At 38.6% G+C, this 27483-nt stretch overlaps 1 protein-coding gene across 5 annotated transcripts in view; it reads left to right on the top strand.

The window, feature by feature from the left end:
* Positions 1-27483, top strand: part of SIPA1L1 (signal induced proliferation associated 1 like 1) — a 206210-nt gene that overhangs the window by 155952 nt on the left and 22775 nt on the right. For all 5 annotated transcript variants that reach the window (XM_084519499.1, XM_084519498.1, XM_084519502.1 and 2 more), the window contains 7 exons: positions 375-532; positions 3859-4435; positions 5540-5814; positions 8434-8712; positions 19789-19938; positions 24633-24757; positions 27141-27259. In XM_084519499.1, the coding sequence (XP_084375625.1) occupies positions 375-532; positions 3859-4435; positions 5540-5814; positions 8434-8712; positions 19789-19938; positions 24633-24757; positions 27141-27259 (1683 nt within the window). The remainder of the gene's footprint in view (positions 1-374; positions 533-3858; positions 4436-5539; positions 5815-8433; positions 8713-19788; positions 19939-24632; positions 24758-27140; positions 27260-27483) is intronic.

The raw sequence follows: 27483 nt of genomic DNA on the forward strand, positions 1-27483 counted from the left end.
ATTTAGAACCTAACTTCTGGCTTGTGGAATTGTGTGAAGCAGGGAATGTTTTCCAGCTTCTGTCTGTCACTGATGACTGATTACATACTCGCAGGTGTTTATTGTTTTTCTCGTTTTTATTTATATTAAACTTTCCTCTTCCTGTATACGTGTATTAGATGTAGAAATGAAATTGGTATGGAAATAAATTCCCATGCCTGAAGTTTGTTAGATAAATAACTAACATTCTGTTACTTAGCATGTAAATCCTTATCTGTTTTGGTTTTCAGCTTGAAATATAAAATTGAACAATAGTAATTGAAAATAATGAGAAATAATTGAAAAAATGTGAGAAGACTTATTTAACCTGTGTTTGTTTGTTGTTTTTTTTTAAGCTTCTGAGAAAACGACACATTGGAAACGATATTGTGACAATAGTTTTCCAGGAACCTGGAGCACAGCCATTCAGCCCAAAGAACATCCGATCCCACTTCCAGCACGTCTTTGTCATTGTGAGAGTACACAGTCCCTGTACCGACAGTGTGTGTTACAGGTAGCTGTCACTAGTTTCACTGAAAACATGGAATTGAGTGTAAATGGAGGTGTAGTTCCTTTTTTTTAAAAAAATTTTCAGTAGAGAAACATGATGAAAGATTGAGGTTGAAGAGATTTGAGGATATGGGAATTTATATCATTGTTTCTTAAAAGGTAGATAGACACATGAGTATCTAAATGAGAAAACTCTTGTGTGCTCTTGCTTCTTCTCTAGTCAAGCATTCAGGAATGATTTGAAATGTCTGTTCTCGTTTTGATTCTCTTCATCACAGCATTTGAGATTTTCCTTTTTTATTTTTATGAATTCACTTTTTGTTCAGGTAACTCAGACATCTGAGTTTGTGCCTTTTTTGAAATGAAGACAGTGGGGAAAAAGTATGACTAACCCTTCAATAAGAAGCTAGTTTATTGGTAACATTTTGTCTGAAATACCTATTACTTACTTTACTTCTGTCCAAAAAAAACCAAAAACTATTCCAGAGCATTATGCAGCAAAAAGTCTTATTGTAACCTTCAAGTTCTTAAGATTAAACTAGAAAATGCTAATTAATAGCAACATACAATAAAGTATTGCAAGATAAGATTCCTACCTGGTGTAAATTTTTTAACTAAACTAAGCATAGAACTAATACTCTTTTAATGTAATTGGAACTTTTTACCTTTGCTACATCCAGAACTCTTGCTGTATTTTTATTTTAAAATACTAATTAATCTCAGCAAACTCTTAATTGTTATTATTATTATATTTATAATATGATGTGTCACAGTAATAGGTTTAGACTAGTTACCTTGAAATGAGATAGGTGAACATCTGTATTTCAGTAAACACGGGTTAATTCCAAAGCTAAGTGTTAAATTCAGGCAAGCTCTTATGTAAAGGAAGAGCTAAAGCAGTTGACTAGAGTGTCTTTTGAAAAACATGAATATACCATCTCAAATAGATACAGTAGGGTTTGAAGATTTTTTGTTCCCAACAGTTTTTGGTAACAACCTCATGCAGCAGTACTGGAATCAGTGCTGTACTTTGTACATGTATTTAACTTTCCTGGAGTTAGGCATGTTTGTGTTGATACTCATTTGAAGGCAGCTTGTTGACTGTACATAACTAGATAGATGTTTTTTAATCTTCATGTTGTTTCCTGACCCTTTCTACTAAAAACCCACAAATGGTCAACCATAGGAGTTGGAGTACTAGAGTTTTAAGTTCTCTTAAAACTGCCATTTTGTGTTGTACTTCTGAAGACAAACTGCTATTTAGTTCACGTGGACATAACCTGTTCTTAAACTTTCAGATGTTTCAGGAGAAAAACAAAACAAAATGATTTTGAAGGAAAGGGAAAGTAGGAAATCCCTCCACTACAAATGTATTTTCCATCTCAACTTGTGTATTTACAGATCTGTTTTCAGTTACTGTTTTAGATAGTATGACTCATTTTATTTTTTTCATTATAAAAAGCATGCTAAAGTTTTATATTCCTTATACTGTAATAAAACTAAATATTTCATGGGTTATACTTCTAGCCTTCAGGCTTTTGAATATCTTGTTTTTGTTTTTCAAGTATTCACAACTGTAAGGGCTAGAACCTGATCGATTACTATTAGTGAATAATAATATATAGTGAACAAAATTATGTGAAAACTTCAGCTTTAGTGATGCAGTGATGCTACAGATATAAATTTTAAGGGGTGGGAGCTGGAAAAAAAAGCTCTAAGTGTGTCTGTGTTCATTTAAAAATTGGCTAGGTGCTAAGTGCCAATCCTGCAATTTTATTTATGCACATTGGTCTTCAGGCTTGTGTGCAGACCAGATTGATGCTGGAGTCTGCCACTGCATTGAATGTTTTGTGTACTGTCTTTTAGGACTAAAATCCTTTCTCCTTTTCTCCACTCCCCCCCCCTCAGTGTGAACACTTGATTTAAATTTATAGAATTCCATTATGAAAAGCTTTTCTAGGAAACTTTTCAAAGCAAGTTTGACCTCTTTTCAGCGGATTATTTGGAAAAGTTTCATAGATTCATAGTTCTAGACAAAACAGGAAGCCATATAGCATAAAATTGTAGTGGAATTCATATTAAAAACTACATAAAAGGAATAAAATTAAGCACTGTCTTGGCCACTGATTCTCCTTCCAAGCTAAGATAAACAATATTTCAAAAGTCTGGCTTCTCCGTCAACATCATTCACATTTTAAAACTTCTCTAGCATATGTTAAAGATTAAAGTCTTATCCCTGTGGTTCATGATATTGAAAACCTAATCAAAGAAAATGTCACTGTTAGTTTTCCATTAAATTCAATTAATTGTGTTTAATGGTTAGGCTTGTATCTCTTGAAGATCATCAAGAGCCAGATAGTCGCATCATGGGCACTCCATGTTGCAACTATATATATATATATATATATATATATGTGTGTGTGTGTGTGTCTGTGTGTGTGTATATATATAGGCATACGTTTGAAGGAAATTTAGTGGTCTATGGCATCTTTGAGTATCTGTTGCCAGAAAAAACAAAAATTAAAACCCAATAAATTAAAATCAAAACCAAGATTTAGATGATCCCCATCCATTCCCCTCCCCTCAAACGCTTTGCTAGTGTTTCTGCAATCTCAGTTGTTGATTTGGGGGAATTTTCTTAATTATGTTGAAAGACTCGTATTAGCTTTACACTTTATTCTAATCTTAGCCAGCTTTCCAAGTTAACAACCACATACGCTTTTAGTGTACTTTCATGTTTTTTTCTGTATTAAACTCCATTACCATGATATTTTGGCCAAAATTAGTTATTACTGCTTTATGTTGAGTTCTAGATGTGGTAAATCAGGTGTGAATGGTTGGCGTACTTCTTTTTACAAAGCTCTTGCAGCGCAGTTGGTGATCTCTACTTAGGAGAGACTGCTGAATGAATAAGCCTTTCAGATGAGTCTGTCAGCAATTTAGGTGCCTAAATTATAAGCTAGAATAATAGAGTGTGTCAGAAATATGCTGGTTATAACAAAAAGAAGCAAAAATCAGAAGTACAGTACCTGACTGATTATGTTATGACAAAAGCAGGTTTTTACATTTCAAGTTCTCTTTAAGCTGTGGTACTGAGAATGACTCAGAAAGTTCTTAGAGGAAGAAATAATTGGTCCTCTATTCATACAGTGAGGGACATGGTCTCTGCATTGACAAGGTTAAAATGTAAATATAGGCATATTGCTGGGGAAAGGAGAAAAACATTGAGGGGTCAAGGAAAAAAGGGAATGCGTTTTATTTATTCAAAAAATGCTGAATTTGCATATGCTGAAACACTCTGCTTCTTCCTTATTCCTGTGTTTCTTTTAGTGTTGCTGTGACAAGATCCAGAGATGTACCATCCTTTGGACCACCTATTCCAAAAGGTGTCACGTTTCCTAAATCAAATGTGTTCAGGGACTTCTTACTAGCCAAAGTCATTAATGCAGAGAATGCTGCTCATAAATCAGAAAAGTTTCGTGCGATGGCCACCAGGACCCGTCAGGAATACTTGAAAGACTTGGCAGAGAAGAATGTCACCAATACACCTATCGACCCTTCTGGCAAGTTCCCCTTCATCTCGCTCGCTTCAAAAAAGAAAGAGAAGTCCAAGCCTTATCCAGGAGCAGAAATCTATAGTTCTGGTGCTATTGTTTGGAGTGTCCATGCAAAAGATTACAGCAAGGGTATGGAAATAGACTGTCTCCTAGGCATCTCTAATGAGTTTGTAGTCCTCATTGAACAGGACACAAAAAGCGTGGTGTTTAATTGCTCCTGTCGGGATGTAATAGGATGGACTTCAACGGACACAAATATCAAAATATTCTATGAGAGAGGTGAATGTGTTTCTTTGGAGAGCTTCATCAGCAACATTGATGACATCAAAGAGATCGTCAAAAGGCTGGAGGTTAGAATTTATTCTCTTGTTTGGTTCCTCTTCTTCGCTTGCTCTTCTGACCCCACCACCATGTAAGGCTTCAATTCCTTCGATGTTTGGGATGCCTGAAGCTGTTCTGGTTGCCAATCAATAAATCTGTTAGGACTTTTCTGCCTTTACTTCTCAAAATCCAATATTGTCCTGACATTTAATCAGATATCAGCCAGCCGTAGCAGGTTGTGTCAAAAGCCTCAGTATTTAAAACAAAAAAAACCAGGGCTTTCACATATATAAATTACTCCTGCACAATAGATACTGACGTGTTACCTTTTTCTTTTGCTTGTTTTCCCTTCATTTCTTTGTTTTATAGATTTCTTGTATCTTCTTTCAAATGAAACTGCAATATCTTTGAGATGTCTTACTATGTCACCAGCAGGGTGCAGTCCCAATCCCTATTAGAATCTTCACGTATTCTCCTAATGCATATGATGAAATAAAAATGTAGTCAGTAATGGTATCTGTATATAAAACATCTGTGTTCTCATTTTTTATCAAATTAAATCATGAAAGAATTTTTCTTTCTCTGTCTTTTATTTAATTTTACCGCTGTAGGTGTATAATGACCAGGAAAAAGGAAAAAACATGCCCTATTAAATTGTTCTTTACTGTTTTCATGTTCATATTAGATAGAAGAGGTGGCATGGACTACAGTTTACTGTGTATAGCAGCTGCATGCCTCTACGTTACTATTCTGATTTTAAGTTATCTTGCAGTTTACTGAAACAGCTAGAAACAGGTAGCTTGGTTGTCTGGTTACTAAAGTGTAAAAAGTAAAATAGAGATATTTGTGTAACTCCATGTGTTTGTTGTGTGCTGCCATGCTTCTTCTAAAATTCATGTGGTTTCAGTAAAAACTTCAAGGCAAAACTTGGGTGACAAGACTCTACTGAAAATACAGTTTGAGTGACAAGATTGTTTCAGTTGGTTGAATACCAAGGACTGTGATGTATTTTCCCCGGTTGTGTCCCATCACTGTCTTGGGAGTTGATTGTACAAAAATGTAGTCCTTAGACCTGTATGAGCACTGAAAACATGTGAGTGATCGCTACATTTTCTCTTTGTTTCAATTCACAGCTTGTGACTAAGGGCTGTGAAACAGTGGAGATGACTCTGCGTAGGAATGGACTGGGCCAGCTTGGTTTCCATGTGAACTACGAAGGCATTGTGGCAGACGTCGAGCCCTACGGCTACGCGTGGCAGGCAGGACTGCGACAGGGGAGCCGGCTGGTGGAAATCTGTAAGGTGGCTGTAGCCACTCTGAGCCACGAGCAAATGATTGATCTTCTGAGAACATCTGTAACAGTGAAGGTCGTCATCGTCCCTCCATATGAGGACTGCACACCACGCAGGTATGGTGTAATAGCTTCTTTTGGTCAGAAATTATTTGAGGGAGGGGAGGGATGCTGCCAAATAAGCATTAGCTCCAGAAACTATGGTGCAGTTTTAATATATAAGAGAAGGTGCAGGGAAAACTGTCAGTGTCAGTACTCACGTTCTGGGCCCCACTAAATGTTCATTGAATACTGCAGTTTAATAAGATGTCTAAAGAACAGTCTGCATCCTTTAAACTACACATGGAAATCGAACAACTTTTAATTGGGAATTCTCTGTTTCTGTTGTGTTCAAAATAATTGTACCTTTCTTTCTGCTTTCCTATTTGTTGATAGTTTGTAGTGTCTATGCATGTAGTATTTGAAAGACAAGAATGGATGTATACATGTACTTTTCTTCTTTCACAAATAAATAAGGCTGTAAGTTACTAAGGTCTATCAGATCTATGGATCTGTCCAGAGAAAATGCTGCAAATTGTAATCCTTCTTTACTTAGTAGTAGATCTTGCTGCCTGTCTCTTGCTTCCAATCCTTGTTAAGCTTGAGGAGGCTTGTGTCTACTGTTTTATTGCTCATACAGGTTTTAAATGTAGCTTGATCAGAAATAAACATCAATACATATATTCTTTTTCTAAATTGGACACAGAGTATCTGCATTTTTCCTGAACTCATACCACCCAAAGCTTTCTATAATTCTTACTCTTCCCTTCTGAACTCTGCAGATGTCTGCATTGTTCAGCCTCATAGCATTATGTACTTGCATAAAACCTAGAGAATCCATATTTGTTTTTACTGTGAGTCTTAATAACTCTTGTTGTAATGGGTAGCAGAGAGGAAAGGCGTTTTATTTGTCCCCTAGTTGTCAATGGAAAATTGAATACGTCAGGGATTAAAATGAGCAGTGGCATAAGGTCACCCATGAGGTATTTGGAAAGCTTTTGTACAGTATTTAGCAGCCCAAGCAAATGGAACGTTCGGCTGCAATCATAGCAAAAGGATTAGAGCAGAAAAATCTGTGTGGAAAGCAAAGATCCTATTATTTTTGAACTAAATTAAGTAGAGCCAAAAGCAAGCTTACTGTTAGTGTATCCGTACTCACAGCAGGAAGAGAAATTACTGCACTTGTAGAAATACAGTTCTCAGCAGCAGTGGGTTTTGTTGTCTTATAGAGGGCAAATACATTCATAGTAGGTTATTACCCAGTTACAAAATTTTGTAAAGCAACTGTTTATCCTGTTTGCTTTATCCAAAATCATTAAGGTTTAGAAATGGTGTCTTGAATTTGAGGCTATCCTACAAATATTGCTGAAGATTTGACTTAAATCGTAGCACAAAGCAGTATCTCCTCTGGCAATCAGTTTTCCAAAACTTGAGTCCTTTCATTGTGTCCTCTGGAGGTCATTTAGCATTTCTACTCCAGTAAATTGTACAAACTGTAACTGAAATGAAGATCTATTCTGCTTGGTATAATACATTCACATGAGAAGCAGTTTCTATCCTAATAAATTGATTGAAATAAAGTTGGAGGAGGAGCTCGTGTGCCGTTAGGTGGGGTGACGTGCCAGCAGTCACGTACACAAGGTCAGTAGCAGATAGAAAAATATATCCAAATACCCTGATTCACAAGCTAATGCCCTGCACATAGGCAAGCCTTGTTAAGCTTATGTCTCTGCTAAAACATAGTCATTAAAACATTGCCGCTGAACTCATTTAGAGGACTGGTTGCTGACCTTGAAGTTAAGGACACAACAACTAGAGGGAATTTTGTATTTTTGCTTCTCCAGCTATAACTATGCCTACAAATAAAGAGAAACCCAAACAGCTGAAATATATAATCAGTAGGAAAACAACGGCAGATACTTAAAATATGGAGGGGGGGAGGAGGGGAAGGTGCCAGCGTTTTAGTTGGATAGCGGGTGGACTTCGAAAACTAATTTCTTGGTCATCCCCATTTCCCTTGCAGTGTTTCACATCACACAGACTGGCTTCTTCTCAGGCAAAGCTGCTACACATGCTTCAGAAGCACTCCTCATGTCTTCCAACTGCTAAGTTAATTTACAGGTTAAGGCTAGAGTTAGACCAAAATGAAACTCCAAAATGTGTATCTTGTGAACAGCAAGACCTCAGCACCAATTGTTGCATTCCATCTATTCCTATTAGACTGCAGAACTTGCTAGTATCAGCATACACAGGAAACAGGTTACCACTTTGTTTAATATTTTAATTGGAAGGAGATTCTGAGAGTTGTCCACATCAAAGTCATAATACCTTACAGGAAGAGCTACAAAAAAAAAATAGAGAATTTTGCACTGATTGTTTACAGAGCTTTGACATTCTTTTCTTCCCCATGGGAAAATGATGTGTGTAGGTAAACAAAGTAACCACGAGAAATATTCAATGCAAATAGAGGCATATATATTTGTCAAAATTATCCTAACCAGAGCTGAAGGTCATATTTACCTTCTAAATCAATCTACCATATTAAAATCTATGCAGAAGTTTTCCTTGCATCTTAAATGAACTGGGTTAGCTCACGTCCTTAGTCCAGTTTTTATGCTGCCCTGTTCCTGCATTTGTGGACAGAATGTGCTTGTTTTCTTTTTATAGTGATTTTTTTTTTTTTTTTCTCCTTTCCAGGAGTTCTTCAGAAAACTACCGTATGCCAGTGATGGAATACAAAGTGAATGAAGGAATGTCATATGAATTCAAATTTCCCTTCAGAAATAATAACAAATGGCAGCGAAATGCAAACAAAGGACAGGGACCTCATGTGGCTCAGGTACCATCCCAAATTCAAAGTCCAGTAACATCTAGGATTGGCTCGGGGAAAGGAGAAGGGAAAATGCCACCCCCAGAACGAGCAGCCAACATCCCCCGAAGCATCTCTAGTGATGGGCGCCCACTGGAGAGCCGGAGGTACGTATCTTCACAAATTGCTTTTTATTGCTGCTCAGCATCTTATCTGGAAAAAAGCACAAAGCACAATTTATCTAGGTGTCTAAAGACGGCTTTTTATCTCACTTTTAATTAGTCAAAATGCAATATGAATATGAATGAAACAAGCCAAAACCAAATGCTTCTGCTTGACATGACTAACCACAAAATGAATAGTATTAGATTGATAGGATATGTTTCGCTGTGTTGGACAGTATCTAAAATTCCTGTATTGTTACTTAGTTTTTAAATGAGTTGCAGAGTTTTAGATCTAAATGTTCCCGAATCTCTACATTTTGACATAGTAAATGAAAATATATGGTTTTATAGGCTTGGTGAAATAACCTAAAGCTCTTGAGGCAGGAATAGCATTTAACAAGATTGTTCAGCAAGGGAATTCTGACCAGCACAGAAAGTAGATTTATCTGATTGGGAAGCTTTTGGACTTCTTAGGCTGGATACTTAAGTTCACATTTATCTAGCATGTGGGGTTTTTTTCTGTTTCTTTTTAAATAAGAAAACAATTATTATCAAGAAAGGTATCAGGAACACCTTTCACGGTGTTTTTGTTCTTTCATGAAAAAGGTTTATAATTCTTAAGTGAGCTGTCATTGTTCTGCTTGTCTGTGTATTTACAAAGATGTTTTGAGGGAAATAAACTCATACCTTCTAGGTCTTGTTTTGGACAATTCCTTAAGAAAAATAATTTTTAAAAGTTGCATACAGATTCCATGAATGTTTTACATTGGTGAAAAATATAAAGCAGTGGAAATAAGGTGCATAGCGTAGAAAATTGAGAAAGAAGTTCTAATGAATGAAGCTAAAACATTTTTCAGATCGTTATGAACTGGGGATAAAAAATATATCAAAAGAGAGTACAACCAAGACCAGAGAATTACCAAGATAAAACTGAAGCTTCTGTGTAAGCCACCTTAACAAATGATGCTAGTTGGTAGGACTTCAAATTCATATTTTATTTTTCATTAGATGCTGGCATCCTTACGCACTTAAACTGGTTAGACGGTGTGTCCCATCCCCTCCATCTCCTTGTAGCTCTGTGTAAGCTCTACAGATACATGCTTAAGGCTTGCATTAACAGAAAATTGGCAACCTTGAAAGCATTGGTAATACATATGTATGTATATATACAATTTATCTTTTTTCTTTAACTGATATGGTTGTGAGTGAGGAAGGATGCAAAAGCCTGTGAGATGCTGGACTTAGTTCTGTCTGTAATTATATATTTAGTGGAAGATAAAAATTGGATGGCTGGTTATAGTTGGAGACAGGTAGATGATGAGTTTGATGGAATAGGAGTAGGTCTTTTTTTTTGTTATTGTTTTTGTGTTGTTTTTTGTTTGTTTGTTTGTCTGTTTTCCTCCATCCTGTGCTGTAGAACCTCACCCTGTAATTATGGAAGGCACAGAAATACCTGGGCAAAGTTTCAGGGAGTGGCAGGACATTGGATGCGTTGAGTTGCTCTTCTTTTCATAAGCCTCTGTCTGTTTGTGGTACTAACCAAAGAATTTTGTCTATAATCTTGAGTGGTTGATTCCATTCCTTGTGCTGAGGACGATGAGACCTTGACTGCACTGAGAGATGTGGTATTACTAACAGTGGTTTTCTTGTGCACAAAAATCCATGTGGGCAATACAGCACACCTAAAGCATCCAACGTTTATCCAGTTGCTTCTTGTGGGGAGTTACGGAGTTTTGCAAAGGGAAAATTACATTTCCATATACTCGGTATTTGTTTTCAAAATGTGAAACTTTAACTTTCCATTTCCTTCATTTTCAGAGCGTGTAGCAGGGTTTTTTTTTCCTACAGACATTATTTTTTATGCAGAAAAGGTTCTATTGGATTTTTTCATCCTGAAATGTATATTACCAAAGTAGCTTTTTAGTTTGGTGGGGTCTTTTTTTGGATGCCTGAGAAAAGTCTTTTCTCATATCTGTCTGCTCTTCTAAACATGTTAGTCTTGGCTGGATCAAGTTTAAATATAACAGCAGCTGCATGAGGTTAACGTATTTCCAGTTAAAGTGAAGAAAAATACATTTATGTCATTTTGAAGGAATATTGAATGAAAAAAAAAAAAAAAACACACAAAAACAATAAGCTCACTGCAAGACTCTTGTTTTTCTTTTCTCTGCATGACAAAAGCAAGCTTTGCATTTTAGGAAGCTCAGATACTTCCCTTCTTACTGTGTAAAATCTCGAAAATGAACCAAGATGAGATTTTCATAGCCCTGTTAACAGCTGTCTCGTTTGATTTATTTATTCTCACTGCTTATTTTTCTACTTTTCAAAGAGCAAAGATCACATATCACCAGATGCTGGCATATGCTTGCATGTTTCTGGTGTGGGCAGCAGTGATGGTGCTGCGTGTTGCTTTGCTCCCTGTCATTTGTTCCTTGTTTAGTTCCTCTTTGGTTGGGTAAATTGATGACCAAGAGTAGTCTGGTAAAATGGGTACCAGAATCTATGCTGGTGGTCCATGTTATCTGATCCAGTAACAACCCTTTAATTAATGCAGTTATAAATGTGGCCCCATTGTATATAAAAAGGCTATTTCACCATCCCTCTTTGCAGTATTTACGTTCAATAGAGCATTTTTAAAGAGCTGTAGAAAGAAACAACTGTCACTGAAAAGAACACCGATGAAAATTTTGCTAGTGGAGATTTTTTTTAGTGTGATCTGTTTTCAGTCTTCCCTGATGATGGGGGTAGGAGAGGAGGAAACAGCATACCCAGAGGGTCTCTAGCTCAGTCATGAGCAAAGACCCTTCGTGGCCTGAGTGGGACTGTGAGAATGCAGTGGCAGATAACACTGGAGCAGCAAGTGGGACTTCAGATTACCTGTTCATCTCAAAGTAGGCAAGTTTTCCTTGGATCACTGAAATACTCTTGTTAGCGATATTAGTCTAGTTCATTTCTGCATTTTTTTTGTTGTTGTTTCAGCTTTTAAGGTAGCAATTCACGTTGCATCACTGTGAACTTTCTAGCTCTCTTCTACGTTATGCTTTCAAAACATTTGGTTGTTCAAACTGATATGTTATCTTAGCCCAGGGTCTGTGAACCATCAGAACTTGGGGGTCCCTGTCAGCCCCTTCATTAGCACTGCTCCATGGGCTCTGCTCTGACCTGTGACATGAAAGTCGCTCTGCATCCTTCTCCTACCCCCCTTCTTGTGTTCCCATCTGCAGCTCAAAGACCAGGGCTGGCTCATTTTCCTTCTTAGCCAGGCCACCGGTGCCTTACTATTGAGAGTCGAAGCTCAAACTGTCATCAGCCTTACAAGCAGTAATTTTATTTTCATATAAAACACCTGATCATTCTTCTGGTTTTGACTTACTTTTGTCAGCCATCTGTCAAGAGAACCCATGAGAGAGTCACAGAAGTGTTACAGGTCCTAATTATGGCTCATTAGCAAGGCTGTGCAGATAACCTGTATTTCCTTACTACCATCAGGGCTGCACTTTCCAAATGAAGGGGCTGCTAATTGTCAGTGGGGCTGGAAATTTACCTATGAGAATGAGCATCAGTCAGCAATTTCAGAATTAAATTATAGCTATACCTCCATTTTCATGTTCAGCCGTGGTGTTAGCTGTGGCCAGCTATTGGTTGTGTTTCTCCAGTGCTGAGCCCTAGTTAACACATGCTGATGTTTGGCCGATGTTAATATTTAGCTGTTTGAGGCTGAAGGTGACATTTATCGCTCCTTGTTCCCTCTTGCTGTTGGCTGCACACTCTCTGTTCACTGAGCACAGTGCAGTGACGGTGGTGACAGATAACCCTCCACAGAGCAGCAGACAGGGGCAGAGTTTGTGAGCTGTCCTAAGGGACATGGCAGCTGGGAAGCACATGGTGAATTGATCTGTGTGACTCTTCGAGCTTTCAGTCTCAGATGGATTTTGGAGAAAGCACAGAATTGCAAGAGGGGAATCCTGTCATCAGCCATAGCACAAGCAAGTAGAATTTCTCAGAGTAAAATAGAGATGTTACAGTAGTTCCAATATATCAGGCCTTTCATGACTGAAGTGCACCTTTTTTGGAATTACCTGCAAGTAAGGAGACGCACCTGAAGTGCTTTTACACAAACGCACGCAGTATGAGGAATAAAATAGATGAGCTAGAAGTCCTGGCCCAGTCCCGCAACTACGACATCATCGGCATAAGCGAAACCTGGTGGGATGAGTCCTGTGACTGGGGTGTTGCGATAGATGGTTACAGGCTCTTCAGGAGGGACAGGCAGGGTAGGCGAGGTGGTGGGGTGGCGATGTATGTGAAGCAGGGGCTGGACTGTGTGGAACTTCAGGTCGGCGATGGCAAAGTTGAGAGCCTCTGGGTAAGGATCAAGGGACGAACGAATAAAGGGGATGTAGTTGTGGGAGTCTATTACAGACCGCCTGGCCAGGATGATAGCACCGATAAATTATTCTTTACAGAACTAAGAGAGGCCTCGAGATTAACTCCCCTTGTCCTTATGGGGGACTTCAACTTGCCGGACGTTAACTGGGAGTGCCACACGGCTGACACGAGCAAGTCCAGGAGGTTCATGAAGCACCTAGATGATAACTTCTTGGTACAGGTGCTAACGGAGCCAACTAGGAAAGGTGCCCTCCTAGACCTGTTGCTAGAAAACAGAGAGGGTCTGGTGGGAGATGTGGTGATTGGTGGCCGCCTCGGTCATAGCGACCATGAAGTGGTTGAGTTCAAAATTTATGGTGACAGAAGGAAAAGTGCCACCAAAACCTCATCCCTAGATATGGGGAAAGCGGACTTCAGGCTGCTCAGGGAACTAGTCAGCAAGGTCCCCTGGGAAACTGCTCTTGAAGGCCTCGATGTCCACCAGTGCTGGTCACTCTTTAAGCGATGCCTCCTAGAAGCACAAGATAAGGTAATTCCAAAATATCGCAAGTCAGGCAGGCGGGGCAGGAGGCCGGCGTGGCTGACCAGGAACATTCTAATGGAGATTAGGCGGAAACAGAGAGTGTTTCGCTACTGGAAGGAGGGCCAGGCGTCATGGAAAGAATACAGGGATGCTGTTCGTGTTTGTAGGGAGAAAGTTCGAGTGGCCAAAGCACAGCTAGAGTTGAAGCTGGCTGTGTCTGTGAGAGAAAATAAAAAGGGTTTTTTTTAGATATGTAAATGGAAAAAGGAGAACTAAAGAAAACATAGGGCCGCTCCTTGATAGGAAGGTCTCCTCACAGACGATGACGTAGGCAAAGCAGAGACGCTTAACGCCTTCTTTGCCTCTGTCTTCAATGCCGATGATGGGCTTCGGGACCCAGGGTGCCCTGAGCTGGAGGACCGGGACGGTGGGGATGACATACTCCCAACTGACCCTGAACGTGTGCGGGATTTGCTACTCCACCTGGATCCCTACAAGTCCATGGGTCCGGATGGGATTCATCCCCGGGTGCTGAAAGAGCTGGCGGATGTCATCGCGGAACCTCTTTCAATTATTTTTCAACGATCCTGGGAATTTGGAGAGGTCCCGGTAGGCTGGAAGCTGGCAAATGTTGTGCCAATTTTCAAGAAGGGTCAGAAAGAAGACCCTAGCAATTACAGGCCTGTCAGTCTCACGTCAGTGCCTGGTAAAATCATGGAGAAGTTGGTTCTCGGACTTATTGAGGCGCACCTGGGGGACAAAGCAGTCATTGGTCCCAGCCAGCATGGGTTTGTGAAGGGTAGGTCCTGCCTAACTAACCTGATTTCCTTTTATGATAAGATCACCCGTATGGTGGACCAAGGGAAACCAGCTGATGTGATTTTTTTGGACTTCAGCAAGGCTTTTGACACGGTTTCCCATAGGATCCTACTGGACAAAATGTCCACCATACAGCTAAATAAAAACATCATACGATGGGTGAGCAATTGGCTAACGGGCAGGGCCCAAAGGGTTATGGTAAATGGAGCTGCGTCAGGCTGGCGGGCGGTCACCAGTGGGGTCCCTCAAGGCTCCATTTTAGGGCCGGTACTTTTCAATATTTTTATAAACGATCTGGATGTAGGAATAGAGGGTATTTTGAGCAAGTTTGCTGATGACACCAAACTTGGAGGAGTTGTGGACTCAAATGAGGGCGTAAAGGCCTTGCAGAGGGATCTGGACAGGTTGGAGAGCTGGGCGATCACCAACCGCATGAAGTTCAATAAGAGCAAGTGCCGGGTCCTGCACCTGGGACGGGGAAACCCTGGCTGCACGTACAGACTGGGCGATGAGACGCTGGAGAGCAGCCTAGAAGAGAGGGATCTGGGGGTCGTGGTAGACAGCAAGTTGAATATGAGCCAGCAGTGTGCCCTGGCAGCCAGGAGGGCCAACCGTGTCCTGGGGTGCATCAAGCACGGCATCGCTAGTAGGTCAAGGGAGGTGATTGTCCCGCTCTACTCTGCGCTGGTGCGGCCTCACCTCGAGTACTGTGTGCAGTTCTGGGCACCACAGTATAAAAAGGACATGAAACTGTTGGAAAGTGTCCAGAGGAGGGCTACGAAGATGGTGAAAGGCCTGGAGGGGAAGACGTACGAGGAACGGCTGAGGTCACTGGGCCTGTTCAGCCTGGAGAAGAGGAGGCTGAGGGGAGACCTCATCGCAGTCTACAACTTCCTCGTAAGGGGTTGTCAAGAGGCAGGAGACCTTTTCTCCATTAACACTAGTGACAGGACCCGCGGGAACGGGGTTAAGCTGAGGCAGGGGAAATTTAGGCTTGACATCAGGAGGGGGTTCTTCACAGAGAGGGTGGTTGCACACTGGAACAGGCTCCCCAGGGAAGTGGTCACTGCACCGAGCCTGTCTGAATTTAAGAAGAGATTGGACTGTGAACTTAGGCACATGGTCTGAACTTTTGGGTAGACCTGTGCGGTGTCGAGAGTTGGACTTGATGATCCTTAAGGGTCCCTTCCAACTCAGGATATTCTATGATTCTATTCTATGATTCTATGATATTTGGCTGAAGATCATTTTATATACCTATAGTCTCTAAAAAGAGGTAACGAGTGAAACAAATTTAGGTTTTTGCACTTCTTATTTTTGCTTTAGCTTGTTAATTATGTTAAATGAAAGTTGAGTTATCAGTCCTGAGAACTAGCGGATTTCATTTTTGTATCATATACATAAAAACCTCTTAGCTTCCCTAAAGAACTGTTGTTGTGAGAGAGTTGCTTGCTTGACAGTCCCTGACTGAAAGCAGACAAATGCCTGACCTGCAGAGTACTTAAATCTGCCTGTATTGAATTGTCTTCATGCATCCAATTCACGAGCTTATACTTAAAATCTCCCTATTCCTCATGGTATTTTATCTTGGCTCCTTTAATGTATTCACGATTGATGTGCATGTTTGTAGTAGCAGGAAAAACAATCAAAAACTTTATACATCTTAATATAAATCTCTAATGCTACTGCAGTATTAAGACTAAAGGATCTAAAATACAAATGCAATAAATTCCCTTCACGTTAATTAGTTCACATGGGACGCTATGTAATCTATAGCCCAGAATAAATACCAGAGGAAGACAGTAGGGGAAGACAGTGATAAACCATACATATAAGTGAAGCATGCCAGAGTTAATGTTACTGGAGAAGATGTAATTTTGGAGCTTGACTTATTTATTTTTCCCTCTCGCTATTTTGTTTCATATAGTTGGCTTCCAGACTTTGATTTGCTGTGTGATTTTATTCAGGATCCTTGTGTAAATGTATTTTTTGATACTTCCTTTGGTTAAACTATGAGAATTTCTTTCAACAGAGGGACATCTGCCTCGTTCAGTTCACACGGTGGATGCAGCTCATTAAAGAACAGCTATTTAATATTTTATTTTCCTCTTCATTACTCCATCCCTTATTTACTGGATGGTGTTCAAATCCCACTGTAAAGATGCAATTATTAATTCCCCTCTAAGCTTTACAGTGGCACCCATTACTATAGTTTCTGAATGCTTCATGGGTATTAATTAAACTTAATTTTCAAGACTCTTGTGTGAAAAGAGATGTCTTTAGACCTCTTCAGATTAAGAACAAAGGTAGAGAAATTATGTTCTAATCAATTGCTATGTCTTATTTTGGGCATCTCACATTTGGAAGTGTGCCCAGCATTGTTAATATTTTATATATTCTAATTACAGCTTCAAATTAAAGCTTCAGCTGCTTTGGTAAGTTTTCAGCACAGAAGTAAATCAGGCCTCGGCATCAAGTCAGGCCTTTGAGAAGCTTGCAATTAGTGACAATGAATGAAAAATCATCTTTAACAAATACACCAATGATCGTACTGGAATACTGCAGCAAGTGCAAGATGAGATTTCAGTTTGCTAAGACAGCAAGGAAATACCTTGATTCTAAGGCCATCCCTTTTCTTCTGTCAGCTGCACTTCCTGCGTGTCACAGCTGTGCAGAAAGGACCAGAGTATGATTGTCTAATTAAAGACTGTCGTAGGCCATAGGCTCAAAGCATGCTAGACTGACATTTTTTCCTGTGATGTATATATTATGTGCATATGCAAGCTGAAGATCTGGGGAAAGTTACAGCAAATGACATAGAAATGAATTATTAAGAGCAAGATGGATGCTTTTGATGTCTTTGTCATACTAAGCAAATAAACATACGCCCATCCCACTCACTGTCTTCACAAAAGATGATTTTCTTCCCATACTTGGCAAGACTCGACCAGTCCTTTCAGGATGAACTAGATCTGTTAGAGCTAAATCATGCGTAGTATAATCCCAATTCAATTGACTGCAATGTAATTGTATCTCTTTAATGCAATGGACGCTTGGCCTATTTTTAAGTTCAATTATGGAACTCATGCGCTTAACCATTTTGGAATTTCTTCTCAAAGCTGTCTTTTGAAATAGATAATAGCCTGTTTTAGTTTATTTTTAAAAATTATAAATAAAAGACAAGCACAGAATAACTTAACTACAGGGACATACTGCTAACAATACTCCTTTTGAATACTCCTTTTGTCTTGGAAAGTTCCTTTCATCAATAGATTTCAAATCAGATTGAAAAGTCAATTCAAACTAATTTCAAGTTCTTTCGTCTTAGTTGCATGTTTCACATAAAATGAAATGTCTTTCCCTATTTAAGTTCTATTGTGAACTGTACCAGTAAAGTGTGTTGCTGCTTTAAATAATAGGGTGTCCTGCCTGACTCCTTGTTCCTTGCTGCTGTTAAGGCCACATTTCTAACGATTTTTTTTTTGCCCTCGGGGCTTTTTATCTTGGTAAATGAGCTATAACTCCATGACACAGTTCTGAAAATTTGATGTTCCTTCTGTATAGTGCTGTCACTTTTTGGTAAGGCACAGGAAACAGAGAAAAGGCATAGCTGAATCCAAAGTGAATATGTAAGCATTTTCCAACAGGAAATCGTTTTACAGAAATTATTGAAGTAAAGGGTTTCCATGCCATTAATAGTAAATGAAAATTTGTGAAAAAAGCTCATTTTCGAAGTGTGTTGCTCTGCCAGCATAACTTAAATGTATATGATTATATTAGATGTGTGAATGCTATTGAAAACACACATTTCTGTTGGCCAAACTGTTCTTTCCTTTATAAGAGTGCCAATGGGAAAATGAACTGCTTGGCTCACTGATCCCCAAGTTTCCAAATTTTGAACTGTTTGCTTTGCAATTAAATATTTCAGAGTTGTTGCTTGATAAATGTGAGAAGATAAATTCAGTTCAGTAGACTAGAAAGGGATTACTGAGTTTGCTGTGATACTTCGATGGCCAGGAGTAGTTGGATCATTCCTTTCTTGTCTGGGGAAAAAGAGTTGCTACTAATGATGTGTACTTTATGAAATTCCAGATGATCAGCATGTTTGGTTCAGCCCTGCTGCCTTTTTTTTTTTTTTTTTTTTTTTTACCCTTTTAAGCTTTAGTTTACTGCTTTTTTTGGTGAAGTACTGAGGAGACCAAATGCACTTTTTTTTTTTAATCTACCTGTCTATATTTATTTGGATATGCATATACTTGAATATACGTGTATTAGTCAGTGCTGTGCTTTTTTGTATTTTCAGAAGAGTTTTTGAACTTCCTTACAGTTACTATGGTGAGAGCAGATTAAAATCTGCTTGTTTGCAGATAAAGGTTAAGTGTCTAGGTTAAGATAAATCTCTGGACTAAATTTTTGTGCTGAGACAACTATCTGTTTTTTTTAAAGTCAGTATTTTTTAGTGTGTAATTATGCATTTTAACTCAGAAAAATACTGTAAAGATTTACTTTCACAATATAATTTATTCTTGGATGGTGTAATTCGAAGTCTTAAATCACTGCAGAAGTACTAAATGGCTTCAGTCACTACTGAGTTGAACAATAACTAGCAGCACTGAATTCGGTTGGGGTTTCAAAAACAAAATGCTCAAAGCAGAAAAGGATCTAGAAAAAACTTCAACTGTAGAACAGGATATACAAGTTGAACAGTGTAAGCATTCTGCTCAGATGCATGTGTTGAAATTCTAGCCTGTTTATTTGCCGTACGGTTATTCCAACAGGAGAAGGCTTCATGTGATTCAGGTCTGTATTTTCAGCATTCCCATATGTTTTATATGAGAATATTAAGTTTTTGGTTGGATTTCAGGATATTTATGAGTAATGTTACATTTTTAGACCTTATGCTTTAATGTGGGCAAGTTTGGTGGCTTAGGGATAAGCTTAATACCCTTGGAAGAGTTTGCATGGACAACTTCAAATTCCAGGCAAGAGTTTGTTTTGAGAGGTAGAAACAGATGGCTCTGTTTGGTATTTGGGCATGGAATTTCATGCTTCATTATTCCTTACATTCAATCCCGAAAAACAAATCGGGACTTTAGAAACTCTGATGCTTTCCTAGTTTGTGCTGGGATTTCCTCCCCCATCCCCACCTGCCTTTCTTCATTTACTCCACAGGGAATAGATTAATAGGGGGAACATGTCTAATCTTTTGACTGGCACTATTACTACTGTCTCAATGATGACATGTTCTTTGCTGATGTGACATTTTGCGCTGGGTAGTCCGTCATGCTTTGCACTGTGTCACTGCAGTTCGGAATTGCTGATTTGACTGGTTCCCTTGCTCTACACAGGTTGTCTCCTGGTTCTGATGTCTACGTCACGGTTTCATCCATTGCCTTAGCAAGGTCGCAGCAGTGCCGCAATTCTCCAAGCAACTTATCAACCTCAAGTGAAACTGGCTCTGGTGGGGGCACATACAGACAAAAATCTATGCCAGAAGGGTAGGCACTAGAGTTTTTTCATATTCTTTTTAGGCAGTTTTTTGTTCTCTGTTCCATTTGTTGTAATGTATGGTAAACACAGGAGTGTTTACATAGCCTCCTGCCAACTGTTCTTTACGCGCATTAAAACATGTTTGTTTTCAAGTATCACTGTCATGCTTTTTGGAATGAGCAGTAAATTAATTCTAAATTAACACTATTAGTTTAATGTTGCTAATTGTTTCATTTCACAGGTTTAGATTCTAAAACTAATAGGTTTAGGCCTTTGCAGTCTATACTAACGGTAGAAGCAAAGTGTGGTGACTGCAGCTAAGACTTGAAATATGCGGGCACAAAGGTGCTAAATAATCCACAATTAGCATTTTTTTTCTATGTATTCATAATCACTCTGTTTTAAGGCTCTGTAATCCAACTTTCCAGAAATCTTCAAACTCTGAAATGATCCAATGTCAACGTAAGGGGCAGCTTGCAGAGGAAGAAATTAAATTTGTATCATTTTCAGAGAACACTGAATGGAGCAATAAATCAAGTGTCTCTAAGAAGGGAAAAAAAATAATTGGCAGTAAGAGAGCTATCTACCACATTCCAAATTACTTCCTGTAGAGGAAAGCAGAACTGTTCATACTGCAAAGCTTTCCTGTGAAGTCTTGAATATGTTGCTTGTCATTGTGTGTAATTCATTCTATTTTGGGTCTCATATAAAGTAGAATATCTTTCTCTCTATTATAGGAAAAAATACATCATTAGTAAGAATAAATATCATTGTCAAGAACTGCTTAGCGCAAGCCACTTTTTTAAGCACAGGCCGCAGTCTTTTGCCTGTTTAGGTACAAAGAATGCTGTCTTGAGCATGTGTTTAAACAAGTGCAGCTTCTTGCTCCAGGTGACTGAAGATTTGTCTCCCTGTATTCTCCTCGTAGCTCAGTTTGAGGTTTTCAGAGGAAGCCATCTCTTTTCTGTTGCACACCTTCATGAAAGCCTTGATTTGTGAGACTATCACTGTCCAGGCCGTTATTTGAGTTTGTAGTAAAGTCCGACTGATGCTAGGAGACTTGCTCTAAATCCATTAAACTTCATTGTACAGAAACTAAATGGAAGCATGTCCAGAGCTCTGCAGCTGGAGAGAAGACTTTAACTTCTTTATACACTGTATACTTTTGTCTCATTCATGCCAGCAGCTCTTGTGTTGTCTAGAATTCTGAAGAACAGCTTGTGCTCCCAATATTTGTCTGCTCTTTTCCAACTACGTCATTTGCTCTAAAAAAAAAAAAAAAAAAGTGATGCTGCCATATGTCCATAGACCATTGCAACCATAACTGCTTGAGTAGGAAGGAGTTTTCACACATGGGGTTTTTGTTTTGAATTGGCCTCATAGCACACCACCACCCTTCCCCAGTCCTTTTCCATCTCTCAGGTTGGTTATACACATATGTTCACTGCTGCGTTGTTTGAGAATTTGGCAAGTTCAGCAAAGATGTGTCCTAGAAACCTTTTATACACTTCTGTTTGCTTCTGAAATTTAATCAGTCCAACGAACAATATTTTAATGGAATAATGAAGGAAGTAATTAATACATGAACTTTGCTTTTACTTATGAGATACCTAAAACAAACAAACAAAACATAAATCCTTATCAAACTCCAGTGATGTGACTGTTAAATTCTATTCTTAAAGGAGAAGCACTTTGTATCTCATACTGTCCTTTCACACGTGGCTTATAATTTACCCAGGACATCCCAAACATTATCTATCAGGCTAAAGAGGAAGTGCAAAAAATGTCATTAAGTGAGAAACATTCCATTGCCTCAGTAAGCAAAGCAGTGTTCATTACGGTTCCTTTGGCATCTTCTGTTGAGATTCATCTGAGAGGCGAGATTCTGGGCAGCTTTGTAGAGGTGTCTGGAACACCGTGTAGAGGTGGCAGAGATTAACTTGTATGTTGTTAAAGTAGGGGAGAGATAGTAACATTCAATTGCTGAGAGTGGTGTAGGTGCCTGTCCGAAGAGGTGCTGTGGCCTGAAGGTAATCGTACTGCGGTGGGGCTCCAGCGTGCTCTGGGTATGCCAGTCCCTGAGACCTCCCAGTGCAGGGAATCTCAACTGCATCACTTACGTGTACGTTTCTTTCCTGCTGCATGGTATGACCAGTCTGAACGGTTTGTGAAACTTAATGACTGGAAGCATGGATGTGAGTCCAACCTTTACCAGGTATCGGTAAAAGCAGTAACTGCTGCCTCTTCTAGATTATTGGTCCATAACCTGACTTTGGGTATAGGCCACACTTCATTGCTTTCAAGAGTATCCGAATTGGTTTTGATGTATGTATGTGTATTTCATGTACTCATCCCAAGATTACTTGAAGGTATGTATATGGAATAAATGATAGTAAGATGTGAAGAAAATACTGAAATAATTAGTTTCTTCTTAAGATTGTATATTTGAAAATATATTTTTAAGTAATATTCCTGTTCTTTTAATTCTTTGCCTGTTCTTTTAATCCAGTTTGACTTGTACTTAGTTTTTGGATTCCTCCCTGCATACCCTGATGGGCTATAAATTTAAGCAGCATGGAATATAGCACCACCTGCACTTACTATTCCCATTTTTAAATAGCTCACTTCATGATAAACAAAAAAAAAAAAAGATATTTCTTGCCTTTTCAATTAGTAAAGCAGCGGTTTTAATAAAATAAGATTAGCAATATGATATTTTTGTTCATCTCTAATTAAAAAAAAGGCACACCATAGAATGTGAGAAAAAATGAACTGTTTTCATAGATATAAACGTATGGGCTTTAGGTTAAGAGGACAGTAGAAATGTATAGAAGGTAAAATATGGATGCAACCCAACTTAATCAAACTAAGACTTCTTGGATTTCTGTTTTTTTCGTCTGCATACCAATTTCTAATTATTTTATCATGAAAATATATTCTTCCCAAAATACTTCTCAAATCTAGAAAGTTTGGAAATTAGATCAGTGTTTAAAGAATGTCAATACTGTGTGTTGTTATTTTGTGCATTTACTCAATCAGTATTAAATTTATCATGTTTAATTTAGGCATTTAAGTGAACTTCTAGTTGCAGTCCGTGGATGGAAAAGGAAAAGCCTTACCCACATAATGCAATTTCAATTTAAGGTGTTTGCATTCATAGGGCAGGTATATCCAGATGTTCTTCACCTTTTTATTCATCAGATCATATGTTTGTAATGCCAGGGAGAGATGAAAAAATGAAGTAGGGTCATGTTTGGAAGGCCCAAGTTCATATTTTGACATTCTAGAGCTGTGCTGGAGGTGTACACAGATTCTGGAGACTTGTTTTTAAAGGTGGGAGTGTGATTTTGTTGTTCTGAGTCATACTGTCTTTGGTGGGTTCACTTGAGTTAGTAAGTAAAATAACATTCAAATAGGGTCACCATATTAAGCTAGTTTTGATGGTTTGGCAGATCTAAGTTTCGCATTATAGGTCATGGGCAGTCTTGTAGCAAGTAGTGTGAGTAGAAAGCATCATTTGGGGTATTTTATTTTCTCTTGTTATATTAGGCACTGAGAGCTGGAGAAACTCTTTGATATATATACATAGAGAATATGTCAGGTGGTTGGAATTCTTTTGAGAAGTTTTGGATTTCTTTTTCCTTCAGGGTATGTCTGATTAAAAAAACAAACATAAAAGCATTATTCTTGAAGAATTCTTAATGATAGGCCTAGTAATTCTGAACCCATCTGTACCTTTATGTGATTTATGTGTAACACAGAACTATAGTTGTAATTCTTACAGACTTTGGCATATAATGCATGTATATTTTGGTCTCTCCCTTGAAATTAGATTGTTCTGCTTAAGTTTACTTTTACTTTTATTGAGTTTTCCAAAATCCATCTGACTAATCTGACAGGATTTACAAAGTCCATTGAACCCAGTTTTCTTTTGTTCCATGTGCTTTCTTCTCCAGCAGTAGTTATAATTCCTCTCAGCTTTCCTACTACTGTATTTAGTTCGCACTAATCAACTCAAGTTATTTTATGATTGAAACTAGATAGTTCACAGAACTCATACCTCTCAGGTTTTTGGGGTCCTGAAACAGTAGTCAACTTCATAAAATCGTAATTAAAATATTGGGCAGTGTAATATTGCCCCAATTAAATCTGTGTTGTTTGCATGTATGTGTGCGTCACTAAAGTGTGACACACTGAGATCTGTGGGATTCCAAAATGAACCTCCAGATACTCACTTAGACTAGATCCAAGGTAGCACTTTCACATCTAAAAGGACTCGTCCTTAAAATCTGCTCCCAATAAATACACCTCATTCTCCTATGTGACTTCTATCCAAACTTTTGTGTTCTACTCATTGTGCTTCTGTAACTATTTAACTGTCTGGTCACCTTTCCTTGTAAATGTCTGTGTAAATGAAAGCCCGTAATGTTATTCCTGGATGGTTTGGGTCTGTTTTTGAATTGTATGTACTGTAACATATTTTCTTGTTCAAAAATGATTAATAAATTAATGTGTATTGTACATCTTATGCATTAAAGGTCCTAAATGTGTCCTGAGAGCTGCCACAAAAATGAAATGGAAAATCAGTCATACTATGCATTACTCTGCCCTATTGCTTTACACTGGCTTCTTAAACGTGCTCTTTCCCCTTCATTCATATTTAAAATCACTATCTGCTTTGTTTTTTGGGGTGTTACAACAGGTTTGGAATTAGCCGTAGATCCCCTGCTTCCATTGACAGGCAGAACACGCAATCAGATACGGGTGGTAGCGGCAAATCCACACCCAGCTGGCAAAGGAGTGAGGATAGTATCGCTGACCAGATGGGTAGGTAATTAATTCTTTACAATGAGCAAGTGGTGCTAACCACAAGGTGACTTTGGCAATACCTGTCTCTGTGCAGAGGGAGAACTCTCTTAAGCGCTGTATTTTCAGTGTCTTTGAAAGTTAACCTTGTTCATCAGGATGAATAATTAGATCTCAAACATATATTAGCTTCGGCAGTCTGTGTCCTTGAGACCTATGAATATCACCTGAGAAAGGACTCATTCCAGTTTCCCATTTGACTACGGGACTAAATCTACTTTAATACTGTTACCCTGAAATACTGTCCTTTTAGAAGCAGTTGGGTGGACACACTTACTAATTTGCCTTGCTGTTGAGAACTTGTTTGACCTCACCTGCTCTCCCAAGTGACTTAGTTTAATTTTTGCTTAGTTTGTGTAAAGTACTTGTGATGCTCCCTTTCAAATGGTGCTATATAAATGCAAATTGATTGTTTGATCATTGAAGCTATAAAAATACCATGTACAAAATGGGTAAAAAATGCTATTAAAGTTTAAATAGTGGAGTAAATCTATAGCTTGGTAATCGCCTTCCACCAGTGTATACATTTTCATTGCACTTGGCAATTAAGCTGTCAGCCAAGGGAACATATTAACTACATAAAACAGCTGGGTACTGAGGATTTGCATTGTTAAGCCTTCATTTGGAGTTTCTGCACATAGACCTTTTCCCTACAGCTATGGCTTGATTTGCGTGGATACCACTGAGATTGACACCAATGGAAGGGTTGTACTATCTACAAACGTTGATCCAACATGATGAGCGTGGTCAAAATTGATAGATTGATGTTTCTTACTTTGTTAACATAGATTAAACAATTCCATACTTTTTCCATCCTTGCATATATGCAGATCATTTTGCCGCATCACAGCTCTTTACTTGTTCTTTATAAATTGACTAGTGTTGAAAACAGAATAAAGTTCAGTGAATTTAGCAGGAGTTTTGTGAGGGAAATGTGGTCGTCAGGTTCTGGAGACGTACTTTGTTCACATACCTTCACAACCTCAGTGAGCTGTGCCTTATTATTGAAACCATCTGTCAGTCCCTCCCTCACAACTCCCCCCCATACTTCTTCTTGCTCAAGAGCTGTGATTATACTGATCTGCAGTTCTCATTTTGACAGAATGATTTTTAATCACATATGTTTTGATACTGTTGTGATGGTAACGACACATGTAAAACCGGTTCTTTCCTCAGCATTACTTTTGCAGACCAATGGTTCTGTGTTGATGCTGGCACTAAGCAGAGCTGCCAGTGAGTTCTGTTCTAAAATGTCAGGAGTCACCGTATTAGCAAAATAAATAAAAGCCAAAAAGTACAGGAAAAAATGTGTGGTAGATAATGTGGCTCCAGCATTTGGCAGAGGCTGAAAAATGTGTACTTATATATAATCCCTGTATTTTATCTCTTGTGTATTGTCCTGCATTCATAGAGTGCCAGTTGGAAGCTGCATCTCTGACTGGAGACTTTATTGCCAGTCTGGTGAATCTAGGTGAAAGTGGGGCTCTGTGCCAAATAAGCACATTTCCACTTGGGATAATCTTTATCAAGGTAAATAAGGCATTAGGTGCAGTGAATTCACACTCACACCTTCCTGCCCACTCTAAACTACAGAAAAGCTTTTTTTGGCAAAATTGGCAAAGAGCACTTCTTAACTGCCCATGTAAGATGAGTAATTAAATCAGTCCACTTTTACCTGGTTTAATTTAAAAAGCATTCCTTTCTTTTGTAATCTATGCAGTTTCCTCATTCACAGTCATTAGTTTCTACAGGAATGTTGTGATTTCAACAGATTGTTATTTCTGCAATTAGAAAACACTTACTTAGCTCACCTTAACTTTGACAGGAAATACGCGTAGTAGTGGTACTGGAAAAAAACGTGGATTTAAGCCATCACTGTAGACTTTTGTTATTGTCCTGCCTTGCGTAGAATACAATATAAGGAAACGCAGATTTTCAGAGGTTTTTAAATCTTTTGTCCACAGGTAATATACATCTAGACATACAATGTCAATACATTGTAAAAATGTATATTCCTCTGTGTTAATGTTCTGATGCAGTGCTATTGGACAATGGGGGCATGGCACTGCTCAGGTTATCCTGTTAAAGCCAGGATGGTGGCTGCAAATTTTTCATGAAGTCTTTCTGATTTACGCCAGGCAGGAATGAGCCCTCACTTACTCACCTGTGTTTTGTTTCAGTGTATTTTATTTTTTTTCATTTGGAATTATTTTCTTGTTAGATATTCAAAGTTTTTGGCTACTGGTAGCAGTGGGAAAAGTTGCATTATAAAATGAGTTGCACGTTTTCTTAGTTTGTTGTGCTGCATGCTCTCTTCAGTACATCATTGTATGCTGTATTGCAGAACCAACATGCCATCTCCCAGCAGTATCAAAAGTACTGCCATCCTTCAGAGAAAGCCCCAGTGGAAGACTGATGAGACAGGATCCTGTGGTTCACTTGTCTCCAAATAAGCAGGGTCATGTAAGTTATCCTAAAAAAGGAATTATTTAATATATTGCTCTTGCTTCAAAAGCTCTTGATACCAAAAGTGTTGTTGAAAATTATGTTTAAAGTGTCAGTTAAAGATGCAGACAGAAAAGGGAAAAAGTAGTCAAGCCCTGTTCCCTATTAAACTATGGAGCAGGCAGTAGAGCAGATCTATTACTTCCCGAACCTTAGAGAAGCAATGGAAGGCCTGCTAAAAT

This window comes from Aythya ferina (genome assembly GCF_964211825.1).
Source record: "Aythya ferina genome assembly, chromosome: 5".
In the NCBI taxonomy this organism is placed as follows: Eukaryota; Metazoa; Chordata; class Aves; order Anseriformes; family Anatidae; genus Aythya; species Aythya ferina.